We start from the raw sequence: 16,850 nt of genomic DNA, 5'->3' as shown, positions 1-16,850 counted from the left end.
GTGGTATATGGGGTGCTGGTGCCGTGGTGGTTGTCTCTGCAGTGCTTTTTGGGGCTAGTGTTATAGGAGAGGTGGATTCAGCCTTGCTGGGGCTGTGCTGGAGGCCCCTGAGCTCCAAAATCTGGGTTTCTCCCAGCTGACACTTGTAAGGTGGCTGAGTTCAACAAGAATTGAAGCTGAGTGCGCACCAGGCGGGAGGATGCTGTCTGTGACCAGGGTGTGTGGCTTTTCACAGGGCTCTTCCCTGCAGGGCCAGTGATGGAGAGGAATTGTAGAATCATGGAACGGTTTGTGTTGGAAGGGACTTTAAAGCTCATCTGTGGGAGATACGGACAGCACGACAACCAATGCGATTAAATGCTGACCCCTTATTGAGCCCGAATAGCTGTTTATATAACCTTTCTAACTGTCCACACGAACTCTATACAATCCCGACTGGCTAAGTCCACTAATGCATGCACATAAATACAGCTCATGATAGGCTTAAGCTTTCAGTACATGCGAAGGCTTTGTCAGTCCTAAAGTATGCAGAGTTTCTCGTTACCTAACTGGGAGTTGTCTTTCTCAAGCTAACTCCCTCATTCCACAGCTGCAAATATTCTTTAAATAACCTTATCACTAGGCCATGGTGCCTAACTCAGACTCTTGCTATTGATATGAGTCCTGGATCGCTCATGTGCCCATTTTGTTCCAAAGAGTCCTCCACAATTCCCCCTTCTTTTCTTTGAGCGATCCACACATTCTTAGTATTATCATTAAACCAGCCAGGTCTCTTAGCCATCCTACAATGCCTAGACTATTCAAGTTAATATATCCACACCGTATACATATGGTATCTATAATTCTATCTACACAAAATTGTTGACTGCTATTATAATGAATTAGCTTCTTACCACAATACACACAATTAGCTATAAAATACAGAGAACAACTTCCGCACAAAGGACAAGGAAAATAACCAGTTTTGATATTTTTTGTTGGGTCTAGCTCAAGTGATGGGTTCTAACCTCCCATTTATGTCCAAGGTTTCACCCATTGTGCTGGGATCCAGCGGAGTCCCTCACCTGTAAGCAAACTGCTTTAGCTATACGTTCAGCTGCTCCCATACCATTTTCCCCCCTTTTTTGTTTTAAGAGCTGGTTTTTTAACGTTTGATGTGCTTGCTCTACAATAGCTTGTCCTGTCTGAGAGTGCGGAATACCTTTCATGGGGGTCTCAGTGGATCACTTGCTACAACATATATCATCAAGCCTTATTATCACCCGTGTTAAGTGTAGCTAATTGGTTACAATTGTTTTTCACACGCTGTCCACATGCACTACGCTAATACATAGTTGGTTGGCTGGCAACACCGTGTTTCTTGGTTATTGCAACTGTCTGTTCTGTGTTTGTTCTTGGTCTATCGCTTGCCTTCTCCAGGTGTCCTTGCATGTATTCCAGTGTCCTTGGATGTATTCCAGAGGCCTTGGATGCATTCTGGAGTCTGGTCTACGTGACTTCAGCCAAGTACACGGCTCTTGCTGAGTCTTGCACAGGGCTTACTCCATTTCTATATAAGCATGCCCATTTTCCTTTAAGAAAGATCCTACAATTTCCCCTTTTTGTTTTTCTTGCGTTAACCAGACTGTTTTTACAATTTGTTGCATTTTTTTGCACAGCACATTGGAGTATACATAGTATAATGATTATCATCCTCCACACTCATCCAGTTCCAACCCCCTGCCATGGGCAGGGACACCTTCCACTAGAGCAGGTTGCTCCAAGCCCCGTCCAACCTGGCCATAAACAACATAAACCCACAACTTGTCTGGTATGGATTTGGAGACTTTACTGCTGCCCACTCTTGCACCTTCTGAATGCAGCAGATCTGAGATCATACCTCTTAGACAACACCAAACCATCACAGCAATGAGGACCTGCCAGGCCACCATGCCTGGCCCCTTCATAGCCTCAGCCTGTTGAGCCAGCACAGCTCACAGCCATTACCATGTTCTTCCATGTCTGTGGAATGACCTTTTCTTTGCAGAGTGGTAGGGCTGGGATTATGAACTGTGTGTGTATCTCGTGTCCCTGGGGGAATGCAGGGCGCTGCAGTCACCCTCTGTTTGCCCTGGACACCAAGGTCTGCTCCTGAGCTCTCTCAGGTCATGCTCTGAGCCAGCCCACAGATGGGGAGATGCCCAGGCTGTGCCTGAGCTGTCTCTGGGGCACAAACACTGCGGTCCAGGGGTGATGCTAAGATAGAGGTAATGTTACCCAGGTTCCTTTCCATCACGTGCAGCAGTCTGGCAGCTCCTGATGCTGCTGCTCTGGCTGTTGCCCTCTCTAGCAGGTAATCTACTGCATGTGGCAAAATTCCCCATGCAGGTGATATATGGGGAATCTGCTGAAAGGAATGACACAGCCAACAGCGCTGTTTGTTGCAGCTTGATTTGCCTCATGCTATTAATCTTCCAGTTACCACTGCAGATCTGATATGGTTTAGGTCTCTGATCCTTCCAGCTCTAGGAAATGAATGGGCAAAGCTGGGAGTGAGCACAGGTGATGGAGGGAATGAGCTGTTCCCAGCAGTGGGAGATTGGGCCAGATGGGACTTGGACCCGACAGCTTTATCCTGCCCCAGCTCTGCCTCAGTACCAGCCTGCTTGTGTGCACCCATGTGCAGTAATCCTTTGAATGAGGTGATGGACAAAGGGAAAAGGAATATAGCTTGTAATGGAGTGGAGTTGACAATAACATCATGAATTCTTCTGGGCAACACAGCTCAGGGGGGATAGTTGTGAATTGATTGTTGTAAGTAATGAAAACCATACCAAAGAAAGTGCTGAAGGGACTAAATCTGTATAGCTAGAAAGGATAGAATGTATAATACACTGTCCTGGTTTTGGCTGGGATAGGGTTAATTTTCTTCCTAGTAGTTGGTACAGTGCTGTGGTTTGGATTTAGTGTGAGAATAATGATGATAACACACTGATGCTTTAGTTGTCAAGTAGTTCTTGCTCTAAATCAAGGACTTCTTAGTTTCTCACGTTCTGCCAGCGAGGAGGGGCACAAGAAGCTGGGAGGGAGCACAGCCAGGAGAGCTGACCCAAATTAGCCAAAGGGGTATTCCATAACATAGAGCATCATGCTCAGCATAATTTATTTATTAGATACTTAACAGACTATTCTAACTTCTACAATCCCCTAATTCAGCTCTCGGATGCCTACTGTAGGGTTTGATTCTTTGATTAATTCTTCCAGAGGAACATGCAGATGGATAACCTGCTTGAATCTCCAAGAAGCTTCAAGGAATAGAGCCATCCTCAGCCTAGTACCCAGATTTGATTCCCATTATGGTCTGCAGCTCTTAAAAGTGAAACCTTATCTGCAAGAACTGGCCAGCTTGATATAATGGGTACCACTATCTGAGTATTTAATACTGGGGGGGGGAAACTGTTTGAACTGTCCTGCAGGACCCAGGGGGTTTCCAGCATTTTCCTTTGAATGGTACAGGATGAAAGGGACTAGCAGAAGAGCCAGATTAAGCTCAACCAACTCTTGCAGTGCATTGCTAACAATAGTACTGTCAGTAGCCACCAAAGCTCAAGCATTTACAAGACTAAACTGCTCTGTCTTCTAGGTGGTCAAAACACTGAATGCCTCATCCAGGAGAGTCCTGATACAGAGAACAACTCACCTGTTATGTCTGTAGCTTATCAAGATGTCATCATGGTTCCTAGATCTCTCCACTTGCCCTCTCCTGCCAACCCACCCAAGGACTTAATTCGCTGCCTGCCCCCTCATCTGTCCATGTACATCCTGGGTAAGGCTGCTCTGATTTTGGTTTCCCCAAAGGGTAACGAATGGTCTCCAGTGTGCTCAGGGGTTAGTCAATATGTGCCTTGAATTTCTTAGGGTTTTTGGATCAAAAATCCCTCAGTTCATGTGCTGCTGTGAGCAGATGCTGGGAATATCTGGCCGCAGAGGTCGAGAGGGAACGTGCGTGTCATAGCGTAATACGGGAGAACATCGTGTATTTGCAGGTATGATGCCTGGGCTTCTGCTGTGGTTACACACTTGATAAAGATGGTGTTTTCCTCCTACTGCCCAAGCCACTGGATGGAGCTGCTTTTACTAGAGGTTACCTCCCACTTTGCTCTGTTCCCTCTTCCTCTATCTGCAGAGCTAAGCCATATGAGATGCTCAAGACTGTCACAAGTGATCACAACAGAATAGCTTTTACTGACTTTGAGAGCCTGTGACTCTAAAGATGGATTAAAACATTCCTGTAATCAGGAAGAGTTTGGTCACAAATGCAAATACTGGACTTCCAGGAGCTAGTGGAAACTGGGCAGAGCTACAAGGGCTCCCTGAGGCACCTCAAAAGTTAGCTTTATTTGCTCCCTCTAGGAAGATGGGAATGTCAGATTTCCTTCTGAAACATCAGAGATGGTGGCTGGGACACAATAAAGCAGAACTTCTAGGAAAGGCTTGCCCTGGTTAGTACAGACCTGCCATACACAAAGCTAAGTGTGATGGTAAATACCTACAGAGACCATAGAAATCTCAGCTCTCTGTTAGCCTTAAAAGAAGGCTGAATGGAAAGTTTCACACATTAAAAATGAGTCTTAAATATTGATAAAGATGATTTGACAGCCTCTCATCTCAGTGGGTTGCGATTCTGAATCACCTGAGTGCTCACCAAAGATAAGATACAGCTTCTTAAAAGCTTATGACTAGAGTTTGGAAATAAATGGAAAGTAATTATTTTACCCAAAAGTTAAATCTACCAACAAAGTGGTAAATTCAAGCCAGGTCTCTTACACCACAAGAAGAAGTCAGCGTGTGCAGGTCTGCTTTGCATGTAGCGTCCTATGGAAGCACTGACACATGAGTAGCATCCATTGTGTACACGGACTCTGTAGTAACCGTGTTGCTTCTGCTGGTTTATTCTAGGGATTGCGCCCAAGAGGAGCTGTTTCTAACTATGCTAAAACAGTCAAAGTGGCAATTCCACAGTTAAATGAGGAGGGTGGTGTCATTGAAGCCAAAAGCACGGATCGGCAAAGTAAAATAAAGGTATGTTGGAAGTTGTTGGTCTTCCGTGGATCCTGCATTTCAATATTTGGGGAGGAAGGAGGATGTGGTGGTTTTGGAAGACAGGATAGTGAATTTGGACTTGCTTTTCTCTCCACCAGCTCCTGCTCCTGGTTTGTCCCATCATGAGCAATTCACAAGGACCAGCGCTAGCTTAGCACCTTCTTGCATCCCTGAACTCCTGCCTTGTCCTAATGCATCCCCCAGTGTCATGCATAGCCTCAAAGATCAGGTGCTGGCACAGCTGGGCAGCATCACAAGGATGCAGCCCTTGTCCCAGAGAATAAAGGGTCTTCCCTTTTGCCAGAGAACATGGGAACAACCCTTCTTTCTGCACTAACCAGAAGTCTATGCACTCTGGGTGTTCTTACCAACACTTTTCTCTCTCTGGTCTCATCACTGCAGTATGGACAAGCTGATGCATTTAATACTGTGGAATAATACTGCATTCCTCTTCCCTGAGTTACATTCCCTGTTTTCCTTTCCATTAGGAGAAGGGAATCAATCTGCAGGAAACCTATAATGGTCTGAAAACTGATGCAATCCAGCTGGAAGAGAGAAATGTCTTCTGTGGCTCCTACAATATTCGTATCCTCATGGACCAGTGAGTAAACTGCCTGACTGTAGGGCTGAACAGCAGCTTCTGAAAACCTGTCCCATTCCCTGTGATCCTTCTGTGAGAATGGATGGTTGGAGAAGGGTCTCAGCATCAGTGTTAACAAGTCCTCAGTGTCAAATCCAGGTTTTTATGAAGATACCAGAAGTGTTAGTGATCTACAGTGTATCACAAGGGATATGGGGCCAGGAGGAGCCCTCTCCCTTCTTTATCCTACCCTCTGGATGCAAACTTGGGTATGCTGAACTAGGGACCTTGGTTGTGGTGCCTGCAAAGGACTCCTCACTTAAGCATATTGTCCATTGGGTTGTCCAATCAGCCCTAGATCTGTTGTACTCATCTTAGTCACTGTTTCTTACCCAGATCAGACCAAAGCAGAGTAATCCATTACTGTGGTGGAAAGTTGGTAGCTGTTGGCTCTGCAGATCGAAAAGTGAGGTTTCTTGGTATGCCAGGAATAAAGGAACTGCCTCCTCTGCTCTCTGGCCATGCTGGGAGTATCAAAGCGCTCTATCTCAATGAGAAGAAGGGGTTTGTTCTCAGCGCAAGCTTCGATCTCAGCATCAGGTGAGCAATGCTGGGACTGCGCCATGGAACACCAGCCCCTTGGGCTAGGAAATGTGAAACTCTAATCCTTCCACCCCAAGGCTTAAGGAATACTCCTTCCACCACTTTTCATTAGAGTAATGAAGAAAGGACAGTAGATAAAGGAACACATCCCCTGCTCATACAGGACAGCTTCCATTTCCCTGTTCCACCCAATACTGAGCCATAAGAAAGGAAAACACAGGGAAGCACAGGCTTTCTTAAAATGCCCTAAACCACCAGATATGTTTCAAATTAGCCCTTGCAGTGAGATTCTGGCCTTGCTAATGTCAGCATCAAGTTCAGGGTGGCTGGGTTTCTCCATGCCATTCCAGAAGGCCTGTTGTGCGAAGCAGGCTCAACACCCTGGTACAGCTGCTTCTTTCCAGGTATTGCACCCTGAAATGAGGGTTGGAGACAATCAGTTCTTACATTTGCCACCAAATCCTAACAGTATCATGATGAGGGGTGAAAAAAATTGCACGGTTTCATCACAGTCAGCATTTAACAAGGATTTACACCCATTCAGGCTCTGTCCTCCCTGCTCAGAAAGGGTTGTTTGTGTAAGTGTGGGTTTTAGTCCCCTACATAAAGTCAACAGCAATCATCTTGGCATCAGCCTGTAAATAAACAACCTTACCTTGTAAAACTCTGCTCTTTAAGGTTAATTGAAGGTAACCACGCCAAAGTTGAAAACTGGCCACAGGTTTCGAAGCAGTTTAGAGGCTGAAGAACACAGTATATGGATAAAAACTTTAATACTAAGCCTGAATTGATCATTCCAAATCCTCTGACACCTTAGTAGAATGACTCCTGATTTTAACCATGCATGTATGGGAGAAGAGCTGGGCCTATTAAGTAGGAAATTAGCTAATTAATCTTATTGATTAGTAACTTTATTCCTTTTTTGGTTGGTCCTTAGTAGATGCTGGAATCTATACAGTGGTATTTGTGTGAAAATGTTCAATGGCCACAGTGGGACAATCACCTGCTTGGATTTACATGAAGAGCAGTTTGTGACAGGAGCCAAAGATGGGACAGTGAAAGGTGAGAGCCAAGACTAGGAGCTTCCCGGCCAAAGGCAAACAGCAGCAAACAATGGGCAGGGTACACGTGAGGTGTGATGAGTGTGACACGTACAGCGTGTGAGCATGAAACTAAGCCTATAAATCAGAGGGTGAATTTTAGTGTGTCATTTTTGCTTCCAGAACAGCCTAAGCTGTGGACCCATGCTCATACAAGGTCTCTGACTGTGTCATTGAATAAATTCTCATTGTTTCTGCTTCTATTCAGTTCTGTGGCTATAGGGCTGGCCCTTGCTTGGCCAAGTAATATCAACTTTCAGCTTTGCCAGAGGTTTGCTTATAGAATAAGGATGGAAAAGTTGTGTTATTTTCTGAACTTTGAATTTAAAATGTTTTTGCCATGTAGTTATGTTTTAGGTCAACACTTGGCTCCATGTGGAGCTGCAGCTACAAGTTGTAGCTGTAATTCCAATAGTATCTTTTAACTCATGTTGTACTCAGCAAAACTTATCACTGGGGCATATATATTTGTAACATTTTTTCCCCTTTCCCCCTAACAGTGTGGAGCTTGGAGACTGGGAAATGTCTCAAGACTCTCAAGCACAACAGTGCTATTGGGGTGGTTAAAATGAATGGCACCAATATTGTCAGCGGGTCTGACCGAGGGCTGGTGAAGGTCTGGAGTGCTGATACCGGTGCTCTGATCAAAGTAAGTTTCTTCTTAGCTGGATAATTTTGTGCTAAATGGTCAGAAATCTTCTGTGTTAGTTTATCATAGCCTTTTGCTTTTGCCAAAGGCTTTAGACTGCTTTTGGTTTTGGAGAATTCCATAAACTGGTAGAACTATTTATGAACTGCAGAACTACCTGTAAGCAAATAGTCAATTTTAACCCAGGGTTTGATTTGCTTTGCTTAACCCCCATCATCGCTTGTTCTCTGAAGATATCTTCATCTCTGCTCCTGTAGAAATAATTAGATCCTGGGAAGGGGGTGGGAGGGCTTGTCTAACAGCTCTTGGGGTTGGAGGTATCATGGGTTAGCCCAAAATACAAGATTTGCTCTCAGAACCAGTTTATAAAGCTGAAGCTGCTGGATAGCTACTCTGCAATGGGAAGATTGAGGGCAGAGCCTGCTAATTACCTTAGCAGGCAACCAGGATTAGTATTAGTCCACATCTGAGAGGAGTGAAGCTCTCTCTACATATAGAGAGGAGTTGAAAGTTGCAAGATATCCCAGGTCCAGCTGAGCTAAGTTTGCAATTGCCCCTTCCACTATAGCCACAGCAGTCCACTCTCTTCTCTCCTGGGTGAACATTCAAGAGGTCACAAAGGTCTCAGTGCAGTAACATCTATTTAATGTAATAAAGATAGAAAATCGATGTTAATTCCATGCTAGAAGCTCATCATCAGCAAACCCAGAACATTTCTTATAAGTGATTATAAAACTTACACAGTTATCCATAGGGTGCATTGGTATAACAACACCCAGTAAAACTACAATACAATATATAAAGCTGTTTTTCTGAATGCCTTAATATACCTTGGCATACTTACATCCAGATTGTTGACAGTGTTGCACCTATTTCTTTTCCTTTGCAGATACTGGAGGGGCACCAAGGCCCAGTTAGGTGCTTGTCCTTTGATCAGTGGCATCTAGTCACAGGAAGCACCGACGGATATGTCCTGGGATGGAGCATGTTGGGAAAACTTAAAAGATGCCTAATAGCTTTCCGCCACCCTAAGTAGGAATCGGATGTGTTTCAAGTTGTACTCAACAGTCTACTTAATCTGAACACAAAATAGAAACACAAAATGCTTTAATTATCAGCCCTAGTATCTGATATATCCTCACTTTCAATAGTCTTCATCTTAAAACCAGTGTCAGGCACACATGGTCACAACCAGCATGTGCCAGTTAAGACTTATAACAACCTAAAACGCAAGTATCCCTGCTCTCAGGCAGGGATGACTTATGACAGACAGTGCATAGTCCACTATTTTGGGGATCTCAACCTGTATACAACAGGGTTTCACACTATCATTTGCTTTCCTAGACATAAAAATGAAAACTGAAATAGCAGCAGATGGCTATAACTGTACTGGTTGCTATGAAGGTGTGATGGGTTGGTTGGTTTGGGCATGGAGTGATTGTGAAGGACTTCACTATTAGGCCTCTTAAACATCTTGATCAGCTCCTCTGTTTAGGCTGTTGACAGAGGCAGACCTTTGCACCTCCTCCAAGACAAGAGGTATCTGATGGTGTCTCCTTGTTAAAGCATGGTGATGTGCTGTGTTTTGCAGGGAAGTTCTCTCTCTGGAGTTCCTCTATCTCAGAGTCATCAGCGGTTGTGCTGATGGAAAGATCCGTATATTTAACTACTTGACTGGAATCTGCCTGAAAGTGTTGGTGGCCAATAACAAAGGGGATCCCATATCTTCTTTCTATATTGCAGGAAACAGGTTGGTGACAACTGCTGCCATCAGTCTCTGAACCAAATTAGGTAGATGACATTGTAATTTAAGGAATTCTATAATTTTTCCTTTTACTGTCCTTCTCACAAGTCAGTTTTAAAGGGCTCTATTGCTTAGTGACTGCTTTAATAATCATGTTTTTATAACAATGGCTGAAAAGAGATTTTCTTAGTCCACTCAGCAATGTACAATTTCCTGTTTCTATGTAACTTACAATATAGATGCAACTGTAAAGCTGAACTCTGAGCCCAGATTTCTTAAGAGGTAAGAGAATCAAACCAGGGCCTGACAAAGCCTTTTCTTGTTCCTGACCTACTACCTCTTTATAAAAGCCAATAATGAAAAATCCTTCCAGGTTCATTCACTTCTGCACCTCTAAACTAAAGAAAGTTTCCAGCTTTTGTGTAAGCAATAACTAGAACTCTGCTGTGTCATCAATGCTGTTTTGGTCACGACTCTAAACCACAGCAATATACGGGCTGCTATGAAGAAAACTAACTCCATCCCAACCAGACCCAGTACACCCCTCCAATTTAGGTTTAAATGTCCCTAATGACATGATATCTTCAGTTTCTTTTGGCATTGCACTGATCTAGCTCAGTTTGCTGTTGGCAATTTCCATCCTAATTATTTTAGAACTAATTTTACCATAGAGTGGAATGAAAAGAGCCCCACAGAGCTCACACAGAACATAAGTTAAAGTGCGCAGCATCTGACTGATGGAACTAATTGCTATTGCTCCCTTAGAAGCGTGTTGGTTGTCTTGGATCTGTTTAAGGGTTTTGTATTGCACAGAAGCAAATGGGACCCTTAGGTAGTAACTGCTCTGTTAATGTTATCAGTGCTTCTATGGGCTTCCCCTTCCCTTCTCCAGGATGGTGATCAATTCATCAAGCAATCTGCTGCTGCTTGAGTTTGAGGAGACCAGGTGGGACTACACCTTAGATGCTGACAGAAAGGTGGCAGGGAAGAAAAAACAGGACAAAGGGACTTCTCGCAGGAAATCCATTCAGCGAGCGAAGCGCCGCAGTGTCAGCCAGCAGCATCGACCTTCTCGGGCGAGACTAGACCTTGACCTGCATTACTTCCAGCCACCAAAAAGCTCTGGAACATCTCCAAGTATTACACACAGCCTCTGCAGTACACTGCTCTTTTCTAAAATGAGTTAGAAATCATTTCAAGTAGTCACTGCCTTCATCCTAATCAATATACTGACTCTCTGCTTTTCTTGAAGTGCAGTGTGGTAGATGCGCTGTTGCGTTTCCATGGTTCTGTTGATTTTAGGCTTTTGTAAAACCTTTGTACCTTTTGAGACACGTCTGGTATAAATTCAACGTGTTTGTCAAGACAGGCAGTGTCATTTTGCAGCTGTGTAATAGAGAAATCAGTAGTATTCATTTTTACAGCTGGTGTGCATGGAAACATGCTGCTGATTCAGTGCTTGAATTCTTTATTAATAAAGACTCCAGAAAGTCATAGTACACCTGCATTCAGGATCTGCCATCACCAGGAACTGCAACTGCACATAAACAGACACCTTTTAAATTATAACAATTATGTTCTTTATTTTTAAGTCAGAGTTAGTTAACACAGGATGTATCATGAATCTTCCAGCTCTACAAGCTGTATATTGCAGACAAACTGATGGGTTAAGAACTTTCAATGCTTTTAAGGCCATCAGATGCTAACCTCTTTGATGCAGGTAAAAGGAGGTAAAAGATGTACAGTTTGTAGAAGCAGGAAACAAAGAGGAACTCCACCATATTTTAATTTTAGTAGCAAAAGTTATGGGTTGTGTATACATAATATTCTTTAAAACCAACCTTTGTTGCCACCTTTGAATTGTGTGGTTTCTGCTCATCAAATATGTTTGGATTTTTTCTAACACCTAGACTTTCAGAAGCTGTGATAAGAGGCAAAGCAGTAATCAAAGACTTAACATCCCATCAGTTATGTTGATTTCACTAAATAAGTTTCACTTCAGCAGAGTTTAGAGATGACTTATTCTTCCGCTTTCTAGGTCCCTGGTATGAATTGATGACACCAGCAGCTCACCAGCAGCAGCAGCCTTTTCATATTCGGGCAGAGCAGCAGGAAAAGCTTTTCATCCCTGGCACCACGGAAGCCTTGGAAAAGTCAGTGAGAGAATGTTCTGCAAGGATCCTCGCAAATGCTGGTAAGGACAGATGCAGCCTACAGGAGCTGCTTTAGATCAAGCAAATAAACCAGGAAAAGTTCTAAGCTTTAGCTATAAGGCTTCGTTCTCTGGTATCTAGGGTTTTTTTATTGTATCTTTATTCTATTTCTGATTGCTTTATCAGGTGTAGGAGAATTCTGCATGAAACTTATTCAAGTAGTTGGTGTTTTTAATCAATACAGTAACTCAGAAAACTGTTTAAAAACCTTCCTAAGTTGTCCCAGCCAGCAAAACCACTGCAACCTGCAACTTGCAAATGAGACAGTGCTGAGATCAGTCTGTGGCATGTGGCATGTGTCTCCTTAAGGTAGTTTTTCTCAGGTTTTATATTTAGAATCTGTTGGGATCTTTAACACAGACTGATGTCTTACTGCAGAAGAGCTGTACCAATTGTAAGTCTCTAACCCTAAGCTCCTGGTGTTTGTAACTAAGCTGCAGGGTCATATGTATGTGCGGATTAAACAGTTCTAAATCCTGTGAATGAGGAACAAGGAGTGATTTTCATTAGCTTGTTTTGCTGTATTCTGCCTTTCTGCACTGTAACTTAATGCTCTCTGAAACACATTCCTAGAGGGCAGAAATTTCAGCTAACCAGTCTGGAAAAACATAGTTGTACTGCAAAGCAACAATACACAAATGATGTGACACTGCAAAGTGACAAATGAGTTGCTGCAGCAAGGCCATGGGACTAAGTGTCTTACTCTGTCTTGCCATCCTCATCTAGTTCTTAGTCAAGGGCATAATTACACTACCCATCTTGATGTGTCTGTCATACACAGGTCCCTCCCTATATGCCTTGATGTAGCAAAGTTAGGCTATGAAGCATGTCTTGTGATTTCCAATTCAAATGCATCTCTGAGTAGTAACAGTTCAAGTGGTTCTCAGATGTTAAGCTACTCCAAAGATTTCTGCTGGGAACTGACTTGTCTTGAAGCCTTTCCCAAAGCAGACTGTAAGATAAGGAAGGGGTGCATGGAAAAAGGTGCTGAGGAACCTCATTCCTTTCAGAAACCATTGTTTCTGAAAGGTGGATACCAAACCAGCCACAAAGTGCAATGTACGCTAAAGAATCTGACTTCAGTTTAACCCACACAGGCTCTGGCAAGGAACACTTTTCAGTTAACTGGGACAGAATTGCCTCTGATGTTGGCAATGTCACTAGTGAAGCCAAGAATGAGTAAACTGAAATGGGCACCATTGGCTTGTAGCTTCCAATGCTGCCTGTTCTGTAGATATACTTGGACTGCCCATATGCAGGTCAATCCAGCATCCATCCCTGGTCTTACTCTGAGTACTACCCTGCCAACAACGATCACAAAAACCATCCTCAACTCCAAATGTATTGTTTTGTTTTTGGAAACAGGTGGCAAATCTGAACAAGGCTGTGACAAGGCAGAAGCTACTTTGCAGCATGAAAGGAAAAGAGATCCAAGATGTCCAACGTCCCCTGACAAGTTCCTCTTAATGGTCGGCACACTGCAGAACGCCTGCAAGCCAGCCCCGGACAGCTCCAGCACTGAGCATGATGTGAAAGTCAGGGAAGCATGGGAACCTCCTCCAGAGCATCAGTACCCTGCAAAGGTACAAAAGTACAAAACTCCTCTGCCACACAAAAGGGATCAGACAGTCCAGCTCCAACGTGCAAGACTGCACAGTGATTCTCTGACTGTGAGAAGAATTTCTGTCCCCTTTGAAACCAAAATGCTGCAGCTCAAGCTCAAAAACTCTTTGTATGGACCCAATGTGAATTCCTCCATCCCTGCTCCTTCTGTGGTACGTCCCAAGACTTGTGATTTGTTGAAGGAAAAGAAAGCTCACAGTGGTCATGGTAAAGCTGTTTCTTTCGCAGAAGAGGAGGTTCATGTCGCCAGTCCCTTTGCAGCTTCTTCTCAACTGATCAAATCAACACGTGTGATCATTGCACAAATGAAAAATGAAGCGTTTTCGATGAGAAGAAAGTCCTTCTGTCCATATGCTGCAAGCCCCTCCTGGAGTGATGGGGAGTTCAGGCTTCTGACAGGGAAACAGAAGGAGGCGTATGAGGCAGCTGCTGTAGCACAGTATCAGGCACAGCAGGAAAAGCTCAGAGAAGAACAGCAAAGAGCACGCAAGAAGGCCTGGTTAATGAAAATTAAAGGCCTACCTATAGACTCTTTTACTGGGGAAGGGAAAATACCTGCTCCTGAACTTGGGTTTAACACATTTATCTGATCTTACCTCATTGAGGGATTATTTCCACTGTAAGTTTTTTTCCAATGATATTGGTACATTCAGCTATTTCCCAAGGCAAGGAAAGGGCTGAGTCCTCTCCTAGATGCTAGACCTGCAGTTACTACAAACACAGCACTGTTTGACAGGAATACAGCTCAACATATGGTGCAACTGTGACTAATAATAATAAAAGTCTCATTAGAGTTCATGTGGATTAATTAGATTTATAAGCTGAAGAAGTGCGGACTGAAAACTGCCTGAGCATCTGAGCTGAGAGGGTGGTGACCTCAGCATGAGTCTAGTTGGAGGCCAGTAACTAGTGGTGTAGTCCAGGGGTTGATACTGGGCCTGATTCTGTTTAACATCTTCATTAATTAATGATGTGGATGATGATGATGCAGATGATGCAGGCAAGGGTGGCTGATGCACCAGATTGTTGCTGCTGTCTAGAGGGACCTAAAGGGGTGGGCTGAGAGAGATCTGGTGCAGTTCAGCAAGGGGAAATGCCAAGTTCTGCCCCTGGGGAGGAACAGCCCCAGGCACCAGGATGTGCTGGGGACACCCAGCTGGAAAGCAGCTTAAAGTTTAATTTGTGTTAAACTAGAAACCATTACTTTCTTATTTCTCTGTTTTTGTGGATAAAATGGCTTAATATGCTTGGTTTCCACTAATGCTCAGGACTTAAATCAGCTTGAATTGGGAAGACAAACACCCTTCTAGTTGTGCAACTGTGAGTATATGGGCCAGCATAGCAGAAATTTCTCTGTTATCGTCTTGTGCTGAGGACACTCCTGCTCACAGGTAAGCCAAAGGTCCTTCTGGCAGCAGTTCTGGTTTGCGATTAAAGTCTGGTTAGTTTTGGTTTGCTTATTTTAATGTCATTTTCAACTCCCAAACCCTGGGATTAAGCCAGACATTGCTAACAATGGACAGTAAGTTGTCTGAGGTGGCTTTGCCTGTTGTTAGTTTTCAGACCCGAAGCAGCAAGGATTTCACTCTTAACCACGGGATGGCACTTTCTCACAAGAAATCAGGCTTAGCCCAGCACAGCTGCAGCCAGAAGCCCTTTGCAACAACTCCCCTGGAAAAAAGCATGTAACAGAGAAGTCTGATGGAAAAACATCACGGAAAGTCTGATGCCTTTTTAGTCGTGCTGAAGTGAGGAGGATTAAAGTGTCATCTTCCTATTTGGAGTCAATAAATCAGAATCTGCCTGCAGGCGTGGGTTCTCAGGCTCTTTTGAGATGCTTCAGCCAAAGAGTTGTGTGAAACTACTTACAAAGGCAGAACTGGACCAGGTCCTTTTGTCATCTCCTTTAGTTCAGCACAGAGGATGCAAAGCCAGAAGCTGGGCACCAGAGATGCGTTGGAAGGGAATTAACATCTGGGCAGATGTCATACATGGTATGTGAAGCCACTTACTAAAGTAACTAAGCGGTAGTTTTACTCTTTAATAACTCACTTCTGAATTAAACTGACCTTTCTGCATGCATGGCCTTTGGCTGGGCAGGGGAGACAGCCTGGGGGTGCGGTGGGCAGCATTGCTCTTGTGCATGATGGGATGTACCTGCAAGCAGAGAGTAAGCCAGGCTGAGCTTTGTTGTAGGTAGGTGCTGTTAATGTTGTACTTGTCATCCACAAAGTGTAGATAACCTTATCCTGGTGTGATGATACCGTATTGATGTTGCAGTGATTTTGTCTGTATAGCTCGACAGGCGCTTCTGAACTAAACATGCCTTGTGAGTGTTTGTTATAGCTAGAAGTGTTTGTATTTCAGCAGAGGAATGGTGCCTGACATGTCATGATGCGAAGGAGCCAGAGAGTAATAAAAAGAGGCAACAGCAGGGACATAAAAAGCAAATTAAGTGTTTATATAGTATTGTATTATCAGTAATAGCTTTGGATTGCCTGTGAAATGGCATGCTGACTTAAGCAAGCATTGCATAGGAATACACCAAGGGATGAGCTAGTCCCCAAAATACTTAAATCCGAGCTAAATACATAGTCCTTCAAGAATACATCAGCTGCCAGATCCACCCAGCAAGCAGTTATAGCCTGAACTGGTTATGGTAAGAAAGCCGAGACCCTTTTTGCTTCAACCAGGATCAAGTCATGGTCCTTCAAATAGGCAGCAAGTAATAAAGCAATGTTGTGCCTCATTGCGCAGCAACCTCTCCGTTCCCCTGCGCTTGCCAGAACAGATGGAAGAACAACTGGAAGGAATAACCATATCGTTAACTTTGCCGCCTTCCTTTCCCAATGTAGCGTGAATTTACTCATTTCTTCCCTAATGCATGTTTCCTGCGTTGTTCACATACAAACCCCGCTGGGCAGCGTGTTTGAGATGAGCTCTTTGCAGATGGGTTTCCTGCAGCCACTGACGGACCCCTGGCCCTTGCTGGTGGTGGCAATGAGCAACTTTGAGATCAGGGTGTTGTGAACTTGTGCTTTTTCTCCTCCGAGCTCTGTGCCTTGCTGTACACTTTGTAGAATTGGAAGCTTAACACGTCCCCTCTCAGGGTGGCTCCTCAGGCTTCCCTTGCTCTACAAATACTGCTCTATTCTCAGTCTTTTCTATCATGTTTTTTAGGGTATAGAGTTGGGTTTGTTTGGTTTTGACCTGCGCCAGAAGCAGGGAGGGGCTGGAGCAGCTCTGCTCTGGAGCC

General features: G+C 44.0%; 1 protein-coding gene across 1 annotated transcript; it reads left to right on the top strand.

The window, feature by feature from the left end:
* Positions 1–3,622: 3,622 nt before the first annotated feature.
* On the top strand, positions 3,623–14,184 carry LOC104400316 (F-box/WD repeat-containing protein 10-like; the record flags this gene model as incomplete). The annotated part of the gene is made up of 12 exons (XM_010020899.1): positions 3,623–3,805; positions 3,898–4,025; positions 4,939–5,061; positions 5,571–5,683; positions 6,059–6,262; positions 7,206–7,327; positions 7,866–8,014; positions 8,904–9,046; positions 9,606–9,764; positions 10,651–10,895; positions 11,797–11,952; positions 13,337–14,184. Coding segments are annotated over 12 exons (2,573 nt in total), but the record flags the coding sequence as incomplete, so codon positions are not given.
* Positions 14,185–16,850: the final 2,666 nt, after the last annotated feature.

The sequence above is a fragment of the Nestor notabilis genome, unplaced genomic scaffold (assembly GCF_000696875.1).
Source record: "Nestor notabilis isolate BGI_N333 unplaced genomic scaffold, ASM69687v1 scaffold9108, whole genome shotgun sequence".
Classification (NCBI taxonomy): Eukaryota; Metazoa; Chordata; class Aves; order Psittaciformes; family Psittacidae; genus Nestor; species Nestor notabilis.
Note: the sequence above shows the minus strand (reverse complement) of the source record. Positions and strands in the feature narration are given on the sequence as shown.